This window comes from Bubalus kerabau, chromosome 9, assembly GCF_029407905.1.
Source record: "Bubalus kerabau isolate K-KA32 ecotype Philippines breed swamp buffalo chromosome 9, PCC_UOA_SB_1v2, whole genome shotgun sequence".
In the NCBI taxonomy this organism is placed as follows: domain Eukaryota; kingdom Metazoa; phylum Chordata; class Mammalia; order Artiodactyla; family Bovidae; genus Bubalus; species Bubalus kerabau.
The window spans coordinates 48,413,284-48,431,846 of NC_073632.1; the positions used below are offsets into that span (position 1 = coordinate 48,413,284).

Below are 18,563 nucleotides of genomic sequence, written 5' to 3' on the forward strand. Positions count from 1 at the left end.
AAGACTAGTTTGGATATTATGAACTTATGTGGTGAGTCACATGTGGTCCAGGCTGATGACAAGTTATGCCCAGTAGGCTCTTGTGTTGGTCTTGACACATTGCTGGAAAAAAGACTGGTCCTTTACTGTAGACAGTTGAGAAGCATACCTTTAGATTCTTATAGACTGTGAATTAAATTAACCATGGTAACAGTTCAAAACAGTCCAGCAAAAATACTACTCACAAATTGGGCATGCTGAAAAAATTGAGAGAGAAAATACTTCGGCCGCAGAACAGAAGACAACCATTCAAGTCCTTCCACACATGTCTTATTCTGACAATCAGACTACATATATTTCCAAGGTTAAATATTTTGTGTTTTGCTATTTCAGTTGCCCTTATTTTGCGTTTTGCTATTTCAGTAGCCCTCATTTGTCTAGCCAATACTAGACAAATCATAGCCTTTTATTATGTCCTTATTTACTCTTCAAAGATTTTAAGCATGGTTGAATTAGAATAAATAAAGTGCATTTCCACGAAAGTAATAAATGCTTACTTAGCACATTACTGTGTCACTTTACTGGCAAGTCAACCTTATTGTGACTTCATCATCCAAGGACAGTCTCAAAAGGGCCTCAAATTGTGATAGAAATGTACCACAATATCTAAGAATGCCACCTAAGAGAAACATGGCAATATCTTCAGCCCTCATCCAAAGTTTATTAATAGCTGTGTATAAAATGAGTATTTATTTGGCTATAAACTTGGTTATCTGTGGATTAAAATAAAGCTATGGTTTCACAAGCTTAGTTATCAATAAATTTAAAATGAGGCAAGGAATATTGCTAAAAGCAAATATGCCCAGAACAGTGAAGAATGATCAAAGTACCATTAAAGTAACACAGTATATCATCTGCATGCGTGCATGCATGCTAAGTCACTTCAGTCGTGTCCAGCTCTTTGCGACCTATGGGCTGTAGCCCATCAGGCTCTTCAGTCCATGGGATTCTCCAGGCACGAATACTGGAGTGGGTTGCCATGCCCTCCTCCAAGCGATCTTCCTGACCCAGGGATCGAACCCACGTCTCCTATATCCCCTACATTGGCAGGCGGGTTCTTTACCACCAGTGCCACCTGTGAAGCCCAGGAAAGCATCTGCTGCTGCTAAGTCACTTGAGTCGTGTCCGACTCTGTGCGACCCCATAGACGGCAGCCCACCAGGCTCCCCCGTCCCTGGGATTCTCCAGGCAAGAACACTGGAGTGGGTTGCCATTTCCTTCTCCAATGCGTGAAAGTGAAAGTGAAGTTGCTCAGTTGTGTCCGACTTAGCGACCCCGTGGACTGCAGCCTACCAGGCTCCTCCATCCATGGGGTTTTCCAGGCAAGAGTACTGCAGTGGGGTGCCATTGCCTTCTCCGAGGAAAGCATCTAGAGGCCACTTAATGTAAAAAGCAAACTGCCCAATACAACTCCAAAACACCCAAGGGCAGCTATTTTAAAATATAGTTCAATGGGCTTCCCAGGTGGTGCTAGTGGTAAAGAACCCGCCTGCCAATGCAGGAGACATAAGAGACCCGGCTTCAATCCCTGGGTGAGGAAGATCCCCTGGAGGAGGGCATGGCAACCCACTCCAGTATTCTTGCCTGGAGAATCCCATGGATGGAGGAGCCTGACAGGCTACAGCGCACAGGGTCGCAAAGAGTTAGACGCGACTGAAGTAATTTAGCACACACACCCACAACTGATCTTCAACTCATTATACTTAATTAGCAAGGAAGGTTCAATTTTGAATATTTAACTCTGACTAATTAGGCATTCAATATTACATATACCTTAGGAAATTTACATTTTTCAAAAGTTGTAAGAAAGTATTAGTATTTAAAGAAATGAGTTTAACCTATTAAGTATCTGATTAAGCCTAATGTATTTAAGACACTTTATTTCTAGATTTTTTTCTTTGATTAAGTTCTTTGATTAAGAGTTAAGTAACACTTAAAGTGGAATTTAACATGTATGGAATATATGGAATTGAAACACATGAACTCACCTGACATACACTAACATGCACGTTATCCATTAAACGTTATCCGTTAAACACTCATCCATTAAACGTGAAACCTCAAGGGATTTGTCAAGACTAAGCAGAAGGTATGCAGAAGGCGCCAGTTCTATGCAGAAGAAACTAACCATACCGACCACTCTCGACCTCCCCTGGCAGCCAGCCGCCTAAGACACAAAATGGACCTAAAGGGATTCCACATGAAGGGCTATGAGAGCACATCGAGAAAAAGAAACTTCAAACACGGCAGAATATGCATAATCAAAGTCTCAACAAGTACACATTCACCAAATAGAAAGTGCTAATCAGAAAAATGAACCTAAGACTGTGAAACTATATAGCACAGGTCAGTCCATATTAGTTTGGTTAACATCTACAGACACCACTCAGTAAATATTATAGACAGTTCAGTGGGTTTAAAAAGCAGAAAGATAATTTTGTGTTGGCGGGGGGAGGTGGGGAAAGACTTGAAATACGGCCATGCCAACAGGGAAGCTGAAACACAACTGCCCTCTGCCTGGCTGCCAAGGCCCCAGTGATCTGGTCTCACCAACCTCTTGCCAGCATTCCAGGACCCATGGGCATCTTCATGTCGGTGCTTCTGCCGTGACCCCTCCTGGAGCTCTCCCCTCCCTTCCCCACATCCATCCAAAGCTTGCTTCTCCTCCAGGGTCCAGCCTGAGTCTTGTCTTCTCCAGGAAATCTTTCTTGGCCACTCCAGGTCCAAGAAGTCTACCTCTTATGCAATCTCCAGCATTTACTATCGACTACACAACTGGGATCCAAATTCCAGTCCTGGAGTTGTTTCCTGGGCACTGGGTTTTGTCCCCCCAGCCCCCCCACCCCCACCCCACCCCCGTCCAATCCAATCATCCTAAGACTCCCTGGGACAAGTCCAGGAGCAAAGATAGGTTTTCTGACCCACTGTCACGAGGCACAACGCACCAGAAGAACTGCGGGGCATTTCCCAAACACCCCACAAGCTGGACTCCTTTAAAGGCCAAGGCCATTTCTATGCTTGTTCATGAATAAGTAAAGGCGTTATTATAGGATTTGGGAAAGAGATTAGGTAAAATTTAAATGAAGAGGCTCAAACCAGAGGAAGACTGAATGTAAAGAGATAAACATCAGGTCTGGACTGTGAAGCAGACTCGGGGTCTCATTTCCTTGAAAGCAATAAAGTGTACAGAGCTACAGTCGGCTGCGTCCAGAAAGCCCTTATCTGAAGCTCCGCGCTAGCCTTGTCAACCGAGGCTGCCTCTCTGCGTCAAAATGACTTAGATCATCCAGGCGACAGGGGGATGTTTCCTCTCACTGACACAATTTTAAAGAGCAAAGTTTCCGACTCTCCGTGATTTTAGAGACCAAAGTTTCTCTGAGAGTAAGAAAGCAGTTGTCGCTCAGAGAAGGGGCTCGTGACACTTTACACTGCAGCGTGTCCTTGAGAGAAACTCCTCTAATTTAAAAGCTGGTTTTACCTGTATCTGTTTTTCCAGCTGATGTTTACAAGTCCAAGCCAATTTTCACTTTTTCATTTCTTGACAAGCCAGACTCCTTAGAGGTCCAAACCATCACTACATTTGTTCATATCCTATACAAAACTGAGCACAGTCCTGGGCATATAGCAGATATTATATAAAGGCTGTTTGATACCTGGTTGATAGATGATTCCGTTTTAAATAACCAAAGACACAGAAGGTGGGTCACATTTACAAACCTATATAAATATGAGCCTTGCAAACTATCAAGTAGTCTATATAGGGGAAAAAAAAAAAAAGAGGTTGAAAGAGGGAGGCATCTTTCTTACCTACGACACCAAAAGCTGAAACAGCTCGAAATAACCCCGAGGAGCCTTTCTGTCCCATCTTTGTCCTGTTTCCTAGATCCAAGCGCCCAAGAAGTTCTCGCACTTCTTGTTGAGTATATACATGCTAGAAATAAGCAAATTAATCTGTAAGGTTGTGCTTGATTTTTAGATTCATTATTTATTTACCTCTGAAAATTAAAAGTTTCCTACAGCTTTACATCATTAGCTATTTCACAGAGAAGTATATAAAAGTGCAGGACTAAGCTACAATTTAAAAAGCCAACAAATTTTTTAACATTAACAGTTAATTAAGGGTGGTTACTGGATCACACATTGCTGTACTTAAAAGGTATACCAAAACCTTATCTTCTGGATCAGAGATTCAGAGGTATGAGGAATCCACAGACAAGTTTCAAGGAATCTATAAACTCCTTAAAATTGTATGCAAAGTTTTGGTTATACGGGCATACGTGTATTTTTGTGAGAAGGCCCATAGCTTTTCTTAAATTCTCAAAGAGAGCCCCAATCAGCCACTCCTACCCACAAGTAAAGCCAAGTATCATTACATCGTATTAATAAATACTGCCAGATGGTATGTGTGTGGGCAAAGGAGGACCACGATACCCAAAAGTATGGGAAGTCACAAAATACAATATATCCAAAATTATATAACATAGAAATTAGTTTTCCAAAGAGCTTAGTGAAAATGAGTTCCAAACTACAGCTATTGATACCTTTGAAAAATCAGGAATCCACACAGATTCAGAAATATTCAGACAGGAACTTCAACACAAAGTGTTAGCTGCTCTCACCTGAGAGTTAAAATTAACTGTTCAATTCCACCTTACTATATTTCTCTTTTGACTAAAAGCCTCATATTTTTGTGCCACCTGAATTAAGTCCCAACTCTCAATAATATGACACATGGATAAGAATAGCTTAACATTTCTCTAGCAAGTCATCAGAAGTGACCCTACCAATCACTTTTAGCAGTATAATAACAAGTCTGCGGTAGAGAAGTCCTTTTCGACTTCAAGGAGCTTCATATTAAAGAAGAAGAATAAATAATCTCTTCGGTGGCTGCAATATTGAGAGTTATATCAGATCCTTAAAATGGCACCCCTTTAAGAAAATATATTCATTATCTTATCCAAAGAGTTTGCTGCGTAAAAAATCAAAATGAAGGGCAAAGTGTAATTCTGGCAAACTTTCTGACTTCAGTAATTTTAGAAACCAGATTAGAGATTAAAAATTCTAGCCAACCATGAAAAACTGTCATTTTTAGACGTATGATTAAAAAAAGTATACATCGCTAGAAGCTGTAAGGATATTTCATATCCGTTAAATAAGAAGTACAAAGGTTTCCGTCTGTATTCAGGTTGTCGAGATACTTACCCTGTCATCAATGATAACCAAATCTTTTGGTTCTGTTCTGTCAATTTTCAAAACACGGTATTTCGTTTCTGCATGATTGCTCCCAACTAGGAAGTATCTCTATAAAGAAAAAGAAATGTCAGTTTTTTTTAAGACAGCTTGCCTTATACACATTTTATAATAACTTGGGTTTTTTTCTCATTAAATACATGAATTAAGTCAGGTTACTTTTTAAAAGAAATATTTCTGTTAAGTACAACTGGCAGATTAAAGAAAGGCTGATTCTAAAAGGTCAACTTTAAAATTGAAATATTCGTCGTGGTGTCATGATTAGCAGTCTGATATTTAAAATGTACCCAGTAACCAGGTCAGATGAATTTAATTATATTATACAGAGATTAACCTAACTGATTGGGGACTGATGTTTAAACTTTGCCAGGAAACAGCAGCTCTGGTAAGAATTAGAAAGCTCAACATATAATTAGGAATGCTTAGACAATTATAGCTATTAAAATATTGATATTTTATCAAATAAACCTTTATACATTTTCTGTAGAAGACTAAAAATGACATTAATATAGCAACTGTAAAAATCAACTGCAAAGTCCCAATAAAAAATAAAAATGAATGTACTTTCCAAAATGGCTTTTTATAGATAAGCCACAGGAAATAATTAATATTCTTTCTTTTCTGAAACACTTCCTTGGAGCATTATACCTGAACACATCAGTCTTCTTAAATGAATACTGAGAATAAAATGAATACTAAATATACAGAAAAATAATCATCCTATAGTCAAAGAAAATGCTTTTCAGAAAACCTAAACCAGATGAATAATTTTTATACTGTGTTTGAGAAAATACGTAAAACTCCATTAGGAAAAATATATTTAAAATATTTAGCTTCAAAAAAGTCCTTTAAAGTGACTCTTTTTCAACACTGCAAAAATTAAGAACACATTGCCACCATCAACTGGCATCTAAGCATCTCATCAGTCACATAAGACACAGATAGACAAAGCAATTAAGTAACAAATAAGATTCTTTAGATTAATGGCCAAACTGAAGTATAGGTACTGAAAGCAGGAAAGATTAATGTTAGGTACTAAAGGTGCAGAAAACCTTAGAGGACTTAGGACTTAAATTGAGCCTTGAAGGTTGGAGAAGATTTTTTAAGGTAAGATTTTATAATAGAAGATAGGTATAACAGAAGATACACATGTGCTCAGGCGTGTCTGACTCTTTGTGACCCCATGGACTGTAGCCCACCAGACTCCTCTGTCCATGGGGATTCTCCAGGCAAGAATACTGGAGTGGGCTGGCATTTCCTACTCCAGGGAATCTTCTCGAACCAGGGATCGAACTCACATCTCTTGCGTCTCCTACATTGGCCAGTGGACTCTTTACCACTGCACCACCTGGGAAGCCCCATAACAGAAGATGAGATCTTGGTTATATTGTTTTAATACTAAAGCTGTAAAAACGGATGAGTTTTTAAATTAAGTATATATCTGTTTACAAAGGTATGATCTAGACTTTCAGATTATAAAGAACAAAACTGTATGTTAAAAGATGATAGGTTAGGGACTTCCCTGGCTATCCAGTGGTTAAGACTGTGATTCCACTGCAAGGGGTATAGGTTCGATTCCTGGTCAGGGAACTAAGATCCTGCATGCCACACAGAGTGGCCAAAATAAATAAATAAATAAAATTATGTTAATTAAAAAAAAAAAAAAGATGATGGGTTAGCCCATGCTTAAGGGGAAAACTAACCAAAATACTAAATCCCTCGTCTTCTAGGGAGAAATAGAATCTAGATGAAAGTATCAGTTATCACGAGGAAGAAACAGAGCAATTATAATAAATTAGTAAAGTAAAAGAAGACATCCAGTGACCAGGATGCACTGGAGGAGCAGCTGGAAGGGCAGGGACCCAGCAAGAGGGAGGAGGTCCAAGTTCTCAGGCTGGCCTCAGTGAGTTTCCCCCAAGACCCTACCCACCACAGAGAGGAAAGCGGGGTCACCAGCCTAGTAAACTCAGCCACAGAAGAACGGCCTATAAACTACACGTTTGTTTGTTAGGAGAAAAGGAAACCGCCTTCTTGAGCACTTGAGGAAAAACAGGTTCCCAGGAAAGGAAACAGTGAGTGCAAAGACTTGAACAGCGAAGAAGCTCTCCAAGTTTGTTAGAGGAACAAGATTAACAGAGAAGATGCTTATGAAACACCTAACACAGTGAAGGGTCCAACACAGAAAAAGGCACTCAGTGAGGGCTACTTTTCTTTGCTTTACTTTTTAAGATATTAGCAAGTCTATGTCATTGTAGTTGAGAAAAAGACTTCAAAAAAGAGAAAAAAAGAGAGCGCCCAGAGGGAAAAAAGGCATGCACGGGACCAGAATGGAACCAGAGTGGGGAAAATACACCAACCTATGAGAAATCAGCCTCTGTCCTCAGGAGAGGAGAGAATGCAGAGTAACTACCACGAATAGCGTGTATTACTGAGGTCTGAACTGCACAGACGACAACACATGAAGGGCACTTCGCTCACTTGGTGAAAGTCAGAGCAAGCTGTCCAGACAGGCTGGTGGTGTCCTGATGCTGGGTTTGGCCTTGGAGGATCTCTAGACAGGACTCAATGTTTTGAGCCAAGACAGAGCAAGTAACATCCCTCCCTCCTGCCCCTGCTGCTGCTAAGTTACTTCAGTGGTGTCCGACTCTGTGCGACCCCATAGACGGCAGCCTACCAGGCTCCCCCGTCCCTGGGATTCTCCAGGCAACAACACTGGAGTGGGTTGCCATTTCCTTCTCCAATGCACGAAAGTGAAAAGTGAAAGTGAAGTCGCTCAGTCGTGTCTGACTCTTAGCGACCCCATGGACTGCAGCCCACCAGGCTCCTCCGTTCATGGGATTTTCCAGGCAAGAGTACTGGAGTGGGGGTGCCATTGCCTTCTCCTGCCCCTACCAGAGCACTTGTGCTGTATCTGAAGTCAGCACTTCTTCTGAGCGCCCTGCTAAATTTGTCTGGGGCTACTCTATCCTGTTTGCCTATTATAAGCAGCTTTAGGAGTCTGACTCTTGTGGTTTTTAATTCTAATCCAGAAGTGCAATCTGGTTCTGCAGGCATTGAGTACATGTTAAATGAAAGAACAATCACCCACCACAGGCTAACTATTTAATCTGCTGGGTAACTTTCTACAACATTTACACTAAGACATCTTTCTTGGTTAATTGCACAGAAAGACAGTCCTTCTAAGTCAATCACCTCATGGGACTTTCTGGACAAGAACACTGGAGTGGGTTACGATTCCCTTCTCCAGGGGATCTTCCCGACTCAGGACTTGAACCTGTGTCTCTTGTATTGCAAGTGGATTCTTTACCGTCTAAGCTGTATATATCCGAATTACTCAGTAAGAAGCCACATCACAGCTTTAAGAGAGGTAAAACTGCTGAGTGGAATTCCTAGAATTTCAACACATCCTAGGAAATCTAAAGATGAACTGCAGTAGGACCATGACTTGGCAGTTTGTAATAAAAAGACTGAATTCTTGGGGTAGGAGTAGACAAACGCACTCTTGGCCTTTGAAGCACACCCAGGAGAGCGGATCTGCACCCCTCTTACCCAGACCCTTCCGTGAAGTCTTTACTCCACGAAGCAGAGGAGCCAAGGCAAAAATCCACAGAACTCAGAAGCAGATCGGAATGGGAAGAAAGAAACGGGAAGCAGTGTAACTATCCACATTCTCCGTTGAAGTGGTCTAAGAATCCTGAAAATGTTTTGTGCAGAGAAGAGCGACCTCTTGTGGAAACAGTTATGTGGGGGAAACCCACAGCGCTCAGCAGCGCACAGAATGACGCTCCTGCACTGCCCCCTGGTGGGCGAGTCACAGGCTTTCAGGCCAAATTTTTTTTTAATTATTTAAATTTATTTATTTTAATTAGAGGCTAATTACTTCACAATATTGTATTGGTTTTGCCATACATAAACATGAATTCGCCATGGGTGCACACGGGTGTTCCCCATCCTGAACCCCCCTCCCACCTCCCTCCCCATACCATCCCTCTGGGTCATCCCAGTGCACCAGCCCCAAGCATCCTGTATCCTGCATGGAACCTGGACGGGCCAAATTTTTAAGAGGTAACTTTTCCAGAAAGGCCTTAATTCTACTTGGTTTGATTATACACACACACACACACACACACACATATATATCCTCCTTAGGCTTTATTATATTTAACATCATGCTTCAAAATTAATTTCAGCATTTGGGGGCTTAAAAATAGCCCTGAAATATCTTTTCCTTAAATTCTTCTGCACTATTGTTTCTAAATTTTTTATTTAGAAAAATTTTCAAAATTTTCAAACCTACAGTAAAATAGACAGAACAGTAAAATGAAAACCCACATTTCACTCAGCTAGATTCATGCATAGTTAACTTTGAGCTGCATTTTTTTTTCTCCCTTCTTCCTTCTAGAGATAAGCTTTTTTTTTTTTTTCTTTTGAACCATGTGAAAAACAAGTTGCAGGTATCATAACACATCATCCTGAAAGCCCTCAACTTGTATTTTCTAAATACAAGGACATCCTCCCACATAATCATAACAACCATTGATACAACATTACCTATAATCCATCAAGTTTCCCCAAATGTCCCAATAGTATCCTTTATGTGCTAAGTCCATTCAGTTGTGTCCAGCTCTTTACGACCCCATGGACTTTAGCCCACCAGGCTCCTCTGTCCATGGGATTCTCCAGGCAAGAATACTGGAGTGGGTTGCCATGCTCTCCTCCAGGGGATTGTCCCGACCCAGGGATTGAACCCACATCTCTTAAGTCTCCTGCACTGGCATGGGGGTTCTTTATGACTAGCGCCACGTGAGAAGCCCGGTATCCTTTCTAGCTAGCTTTAAATTAAAAAAAACAAAAAACAAAAAAACATGGAATCCAATTAAGGATTCTGTATAGCACTTGTAACCAGGCCTTTATAAAATATCTTTTAATCTAGAACAGTCGCCCTGCCTTTACTTTCAAAGACTGTCTTTCAGAACATGTTAAGAGAGTCCACAATTTTAACAATTTTCCTGGCTTCCTATTGACATCACTCATCTGTCCATGTACCAGTGAATGCCTCCTGTGTGCCAGGCACTCGACTAGATACCTAAGGGCAATGATACATTGAAGCTATATTTTAGGCACATGCCTTGCTAGTGTATTAGACTGGGGAAAAAAGAAGTAATCAATCCGATTACTTTTGCGTGATGAGCAAATGCTGCGGACAGGGCCCACGAAGGTGGGGTTTGAGGATAAGAGCTTGTGAGTGGTCTTTCTGGGGGCAAGTTCTTGTCTCCACTTGGAGTGGGGGCAAAAAGCCACAGCAGAGCTGGGTGACGAGCAAATGGGTAGCCTTCCAGGCAAAGAGAGAGGAATGGAGGGCTCTGCTTCCCCCGCCAAACACCTCACTAAAATCACAATAAAGTTTTTTATGGTCATTTTCTTAGAAGCCTCAAGGGCAAGAAAAAAAGAGAAGCAGACTGCAGAAAAAAGAAAAAAAAAAATCATTTGAAACTGAAAAGTATGCCCAAGAAAGAAAGCAGTAGCAAGTCAAGAAGCAATCTAATTTGTGCTATAGAACCCCCAAAGGCATGAAAATTTGTTGCAGCTCTTATCTCTGGAGGGAGAAGTGTAAAACTTCAGAAAACTGAAGATTAAAAAGGAGCTAGCACACGCTTCCAAGGAGGAAAAAAAGGCTTCAAGCTAAAGATCAAGAATAGCATAACACTAGAAATTCTCAACAGCAAAGCTGAAGGTGGAAGACAGGGACGCAATGCCTTCAAATTTTTAAGAGAAAATTAATTTCAATTTTTAACTCCAATTAGGCCTATCAATCAAACCTGAGGGCCTAATAAGGGCATTTTCAGATATTGTTGTTGCTGTTCAGTCACTAAGTTGTGTCTGACTCTGTGACCCCATGGACTGTAGCATGCCAGGCTCCTCTGTCCTCCACCACCTTCTGGAGTTTGCTCAAATTCATGTCCGTTGAGTTGGTGATGCTATCTAACCATCTCATCCTCTGCCTCTCTCTTCTCCTTTTGCCTTCAGTCTTTCCTAGCATCAGGCTCTTTTCCAATGAGCTGGCTCATCACATCAGGTGGCCAAAGTATTGAAGTTTCAACTTCAGCATCAGTCCTTCCAAGGAATATTCAGGTTTCCTTTTTGGATTGATTTCCTTTTGGGTTGATTAGACTGATCTTGCAGTCCAAGGGACTCTCAAGAGTCCTCTCTAGCACCACAATTTGAAAGCATCAATTCTTCAGTGCTCAGTTTTTTTTTATGGTCCAACTCTCACATCCTTACATGACTACTGGAAAAACCATAGCTTTGACTACACATACCTTTATCAGCAAAGTGATATCTCTATGGCAAACACTAAGTTTGCCATAGCTTTCCTTCCAAGGAGCAAGTGTCTTTTATTTTCATGGCTGCAGTCATTGTCAGCAGTGATTTTGGAGCCCAAGAAAATAAAATCCATCACTGCTTCCACTTTTTCCCTTTCTATTTGCCATAAAGTGATGGGACTGGATGCCATATTCTTAGTTGTTTAAATGTTGAGTTTCAAGCCAGTTTTTTCACTCTCCTCTTTCATCTTCATCAAAAGGCTCTTTAGCTCCTCTTCAATTTCTGTGATTAGAGTGGTATTATCTGCATATCTGAGGTTGTTGTGGCAATCTTGATTCCAGCTTGTGATTCATCCAGCCCAGCATTTTACATGATGTACTCTGAATACAGGGTGACAATATATAGCCTTGCCATACTCTTTTCCCTATTTTGAGCCAGTCAGTATGTCCGGTTCTGCTGCTTCTTGACCTGCATGCTGATTTCTCAGGAGGCAGTAAGGTGGTCTGGTTTTCCCATCTCGTTAAAAATTTTCCACAGCTTGTTGCAGTCCACACAGTCAAAAGCTTTACTATATAGCCAATGAAGCAGAGTAGGTGTTTTTCTGGAATTCTCTTGCTTTCTCCACGATCCAACAAATGATGGCAATTTGATCTCTGGTTCCTCTGCCTCTTTGAAACCCAGCTTGTACGTCTGTTTTCAGTTCACGCATTGCTGAAACTGAGCTTGAGGGAGTCTGGGCATAACCTTGCTAGTACGTGAAATGAGCACAACTGTAGAGGAGTTCTTCGGCATTGCCCTTTCTTGGGACTGCAATGAAAACTGACCTTTTCCAGTCCTGTGGCCACTGCTGAGTTTTCCAAATTTGCGAGCATATGGAGTGCAGCACCTTAATAGCATCATCTTTTAGGATTTCAAATATGAATAGCTCGGCTGGAATTCCATCACCTCCACTAGGTTTTTTCACAGTAATGCTTCCTGAGGCCCACTTGACATCCTGCTCCATGATGTCCAGCCCTAGTGAGTGACCACACCATCACAGTTTTCCAGGTCATTAACACCTTTCTATGTGTGTGCCGTTCTGTGTATTCTTGCCACCTCTTTTTAATCTTCTGTTAGGTCCTTACTGTTTCACACGTCCACGGATTCAAAAAGATTCCTGCCGAGGAACCCTTCCTCATGAAGCAATTGAAGTAGATGCTCCACCAAAATGAGGGCATAACTCCAGAGAGAAAAAAAAAAAAAAAAAATCCAGGATCTGGGAAAGTAAGGAAATCATCACAGGAGAGGTGATGGGATGGTGGTTAAGGGAGATCCCAGGATGGCGGCTGAGCTGGAGGCCTGGGAGCAACCAGTCCAGATCTGAGCCACTGCTTCAGAAGATGAAGCCAAGAAGAATACCTACTGTGTGAATGTGCTGAGAGGGGACTTACGTATCTGGAAAGTTGGGCTGAAACCATTATAAATTAGGAATAACGGGATTTTAGGAAGAAGGAAAGGTCATCTCAGGTACCTGCAGTCTGAAGTTCAAATGGTGAAGGTGAAAGAGGAGGTAACCAAAATGCCCAAAAGCAACCAAGGGAAAAAGGGAGCAGTAACTAGAGTGTTTGGGACTTTCATAATCGGGCGCACGTCAGCCGGACTGCCTGAACACGGGCACACTCATGGATGAAAGGAATCGACTCTGCTAGGGACACATCTGTGTGTGTTCATAGATTCACTGAGGGGCAGAGGGGTTGGCAAGAACTGGGGTGGAGAATCAGGACACCAAAAGAAGCTGCCTTAAGATGCCCATGAAGACAGAAAGGCTCTGAGCTGACTTTTCCAAGTTAAATACCAAGAAAAAGCTTAAAATCTCACCATGCAGCTTTAACAGCAGTGACTTGGTTTAAAGATGAATGTGTTTCTAAAGTATATACATGAACTCCACATGGAATACAGAAGGTAATCCACTTAACAGGAAATGCAGTTATCTACTAACATTATCATCTTCTTTGATAATGACAGGCTAATTAATCACTCAGTTTTCAGCTGAGGGAAGAAAATCAGCTTTCTTGAAAGAGGAGACATTTTAGGTTGTCCTGACAGCTTCGATTAATGTTAAACTGCACTTGAACTTTCAGAATAAAGGTATTATTTTTAAAGATCACAAAGTCACTTCTCACAATCTTTAGCAGTCTTGTAGGCCTGCCACCTCACTGATCCCAGCAATCCTACAACCAGTAACCCAGCCCAGGAGGAGAAAGGAGATTCTGACAGTCAGAGGGATGCTGCCAAGTTCATTCTTCATGGCGTCAGGGCTTTGCTGAAGGGGAAGCATTAAATCCCCTCTGGAAACAAGTGGAAACTTTGTCACCTCCAACCACACGTTCTAAACCGGCCATCATCACCATGATTCTCTTTCCAACTTTACATCAACTGGTTCCCAGTTCCAGTCCCTTTGTGACCCACATCCTGTGACGTCCTCTCCTGTCCTCTAATTTCCAAATCAAGGCTAATTAAATGAGCTGCATTCCTCACAAAGTGGTTCAGACATACTTAATTCTATTTCATGTGATGAGATGGAAAGAAGGGAGAAGTCACCTTAATCCTTTTAGAACAGGCAGGATTTGAAATAAACCCAAACATACATACATATACAATAATAATTTTGAGCTAGCAAGAGTAAAAATTATCTTAACAACCATATACACACAAAATACATATGCAGAGACAAAAATCTACCACAGTTCTGTTCAACTATCAGTTTTAAAGTTAACCACTATAATGTCCCTTCCTTTATTATAAAATGGTCCCTTATTGCAATGGTAAGACCTCGGGGGTATTATAGACAAAGCAAGGACTAGACACTGGGAAATCACATAGTTTCTGCCCGGAAAATAACAGGTTGGTAAGTCTCCAATGGGAAACTCCTAGTTACCCTGGGGTATATGAGCATCAGGGTGAGATAAAGCCCAAATTCATCTGTAGGCCTGGGTCACAATGAGCTAAAGGAAAAATGAAGGTGCTTAGTGACAAAAAGAACAGGTAAAATTCTGGAGGGAATAGAACCAGACCTAAAGCATATAATCCATAAACATATCTCCCTTGCTACCCAAAGAGTCCTCAAAATCCATCATTAAACACAAGTAACAACACCAACATACACGTAACCTCAGGAACACTTCTGCCCAGTTGCCATTCTACAGGAAGGCTCAGGACAGGACCCTATCTTGCCCAGTGTCTCTCTTCAATTAATGCATCTCATAATGCCTTCCTCACCAAAGAATACGCTCCCAGCACCCAAAACAAGAATTCCCAGCACATTCAGACACTTGCGAACAACAGCTGTGGTCAATCATTGCATCAATGCATATCTAACAAATGAAAGGTAAAAAAAAAAAAGAAGATGATTTTAAAAATTTCAACATATGGCCCACTTTCAAGGAGCCAATATCAACAAGTAGATTTTCTTACAGCCATTAAAACAAAAAAGAACCCGTGTGATGGTGCACAAAATGCCCAAATCAGGCGGTATGCAAATCCAAACTCCCAGGACTCAACTCACCCAGTCTGACAGGCCACCATCAGTGAGCCTCAGAGAACACGGGGGAGAGGCTGGGGAAGAGGCAGCCTCCTGCGGTGCTGCTGGGAGGGAGCCGCTAACAGTCTCTACACAGAAGAGCGTGCAGGGTCTGGAAACGAAAACGAGAGCTACCTATGACCCTGCATCAAACGCTTAAGAAAATATCAGGGGAAAACCAAAATTCAAAAAGAAACATGCTCTAAAGCTGCTGAGGCCCACAGTTGCAACAGCAAAAACCTGGAAACAAAACAAAAGCAAACAAAGCGTCCATCGAGAATGAGGAACTGCTGCATGTCCACCATGGGACACATCTCAGCCATGAAATGGAATGAACTAACACCAGTGGCGGCAACCTACATGGAGCTAGCTCTAAGCAGGATGAGAGAGGTAACTCAGAACAAAAGCACAGACATCACATGCTATCACTTAGGTGAAACTGTTAGTTGCTCAGTTGTGTCCGATTCTTTGCAGCCCCAGGCAAGAACACTGGAGTGGGTAGCCATTCCCTTCTCCAGAGGATCTTCCCAAGCCAGGGATTGAACCAACTCTATAGGTAGAATATAAAAATTAATATCAAGAAACCAGTTGACTCAAAAGTAACAGACTCACAAGACTAGAAAATAAAATTATATCTAACAAAGGGGAAAGATGCAGGAAAGAGACAAATTAGGAGGCTGAGATGAACAAACAGACTATTACTTATGAATACATAATCAATGAGGAAATAGCTTTATGACAGGAGCTCACTAGACTTTGTGGAGTAACAGCTATGGGAAGTAATGAGGATCTCTCTATGTATGTATATGTGTAAATGTAAAAGTTCTGTACACATACAGCACATTTATCATTTTATGTCTCTGTGACTCCAAGCAAAATGACACATTACCAAGAAGTGATGAGACCCAAGCATTGGGGTGTTGCATCTGGCACATTACAGGCTAATTTATACCCCACACCACAACTTCCACTGAAGCTCTGTTTGCAGAGGAAGTCGAGCTGGGCTGTGCAGAAATGCTGCTCCTTGTGGCCATCTTCTGCAACAGCAACTTAAAAGAAATGCAACAAGGCAAAATGGGTGTTTGAGGAGGCCTTATAAACAGCTGGGAAAAAAGAGAAGCAAAAGGGAAAGGAGAAAAGGAAAGATATACTCATCTGAATGCAGAGTTCCAAAGAATAGCAAGATCCAATAAGAAAGCCTTCTCCACTGAACAATACAAAGAAATCGCAAAAAACAATAGAATGGGAAAGACTATAGAGATCTCTTCAAGAAAATTAGAGACATCAAGGGAACATTTCATGCAAGGTGAGCACAATAAAGGACAGAAACTTTATGGACCTAACAGAAGCAATAGATACTAAGAAGAGGTGGCAGGAATACACAGAACTGTAAAAAAAAAAAAAAAAAAAAAAAGTGTCTTCATGACCTGGATAACCACAATGCTATGCTCACTCACCTAGAGACAGACATTCTGGAGCATGAAGTCAATTGTCCCTAGGAATCATACTACAAACAAATAGTGGAGTTGATGGAATTCCAATTGAGCTATTTCAAAACCTAAAAGATGATACTGTTAAAGTGCTGTACTCAATATGCAAGCAAATTTGGGAAACTCAGCAGTGGTCAAAGGACTGGAAAAGTTCAGTTTTCATTCCAATCGCAAAAAAAGTGAAAGTGAAGTCGCTCAGTCGTCTCCGACTCTTTACGATCCCGTGGACTGTGGCCCACTAGGCTCCTCCATCCATGGGATTCTCCAGGCAAGAATACTGGAGTGGGTTGCCATTTCCTTCTCCAGGGGATCTCCCCGACCCAGGGATCAAACCCAGGTTTCCCGCATTGCAGGCAGATGCTTTAAACTCTGAGCCACCAGGGAAGCCCAATCCGAAAAAAAGGGAATGCCAAAGAATGTTCAAACTACCACAACAATTGCACTCATTTCACACGCTAGCAAGGTAATACTCAAAATCCTTCCATCCGAGATTCAACAATATGTGAACCAAAGACTTCCAGATGTACAACCTGGATTTAGAAAAGGCAGAGGAACAGATTTCAAATTGCCAACATCTCTTGGATCATAGTAAAAGCAAGGGATTCCAGAAAAACATCTACTTCTGCTTCACTGACTATGCTAAAACCTTTGACTGTGTGGATCACAACAAACTGTGGAAAATTCTTAAGCAGATGGGAATGCCAGACCACGCTACCTAACTCCTAAGAAACCTGTATGCAGGTCAAGAAGCAAGAGTTAGAATAGGAAATCGAACAACGGACTAGTTTCAAATTGAGAAAGTAGTACATCAAGGCTGTATACTGTCACCCTGCTTATTGAACTTCTACACAGAGTACATCATTTGAAATGTTAGGCTGGATAAAGTACAAGCTGAAATCAAGACTGTCAGGAAAAATACCAACAACCTCAGATATGCAGATGACACCACCCTTATGGCAGAAAGCAAAGGGTCACTAAAGATCCTCTTGATGAAGGTGAAAGAGTAGAGTGGAAAAAGCTGGCTTAAAACTCAACATTCAAAAAACTAAGATTATGGCATCTGGTCCCATCACTTCATGGCAAGTAGATGGGGCAAAATGGAAACAGTGACAGACTATTTTCTTAGGCTCCAAAATCACTGCAGATGGTGACCTGCCATGAAATTTAAAAATTCCTGCTCCTTGGAAGAAAGGCTACAATAAACCTAGACAGCATATCAAAAGGCAGGGATGTCACTTTGCCAACAAAGGTTTATACAGTCAAAGCTACGGATTTTTTAATCTAGTAATCATGTACAGATGTGAGAGTTGGACTATAAGGAAGGCTGAGCACCAAAGAATTGACGCTTTCCAACTCTGGTGCTGGAGAAGACTCTTGAGAGTCTCTTGGAAAGCAAGGAGATCACACCAGTCAATTCTAAAAAGGAAATCAACCCTGAAAAATCATTAGAAGGATTGAATCTGAAGCTCCAATACATGGCCACCTGATGTAAAGAGCCAACTCACCGAAAAAGACTCTGATGCTGGGAAAGATTGAGAGCAGGAGGAAAAGGGGGCAACAGAGGATGAGGTGGGCTAAATGGCATTATCGACACCATGGACACGAGTTTGAGAAAATCTCAGGTAACAGTGAAGGACAGGGAAGCCTAATGAGTCCAATCCCTGGGTGCAGAGTCGGACATGATTGAGCGACTCAGTTCAGTTCAGTCGCTCAGTCGTGTCTGACACTGCAACCCCAAGGACTGCAGCATACCAGGCTTCCCTGTCCATCACCAACTCCTGGAGCTTACTCGAACTCCTGTCCATCCAGTCAGTGATGCCATCCAACCATCTCATCCTCTGTCGTCTCCTTCTCCCCCACCTTCAATCTTCCCCAGCATCAGGGTCTTTTCAATGAGTCAG

General features: G+C 41.6%; 1 protein-coding gene across 4 annotated transcripts in view; it reads right to left on the reverse strand.

Moving 5' to 3' along the window:
* Positions 1–18,563, reverse strand: part of FIG4 (FIG4 phosphoinositide 5-phosphatase) — a 169,676-nt gene that overhangs the window by 118,176 nt on the left and 32,937 nt on the right. For all 4 annotated transcript variants that reach the window (XM_055535228.1, XM_055535229.1, XM_055535227.1 and 1 more), the window contains exons 2-3: positions 5,242–5,340; positions 3,847–3,970 (exon numbers count right to left, since the gene is read on the reverse strand). In XM_055535228.1, coding sequence (XP_055391203.1) covers positions 3,847–3,970; positions 5,242–5,340 — 223 coding nt within the window. The remainder of the gene's footprint in view (positions 1–3,846; positions 3,971–5,241; positions 5,341–18,563) is intronic.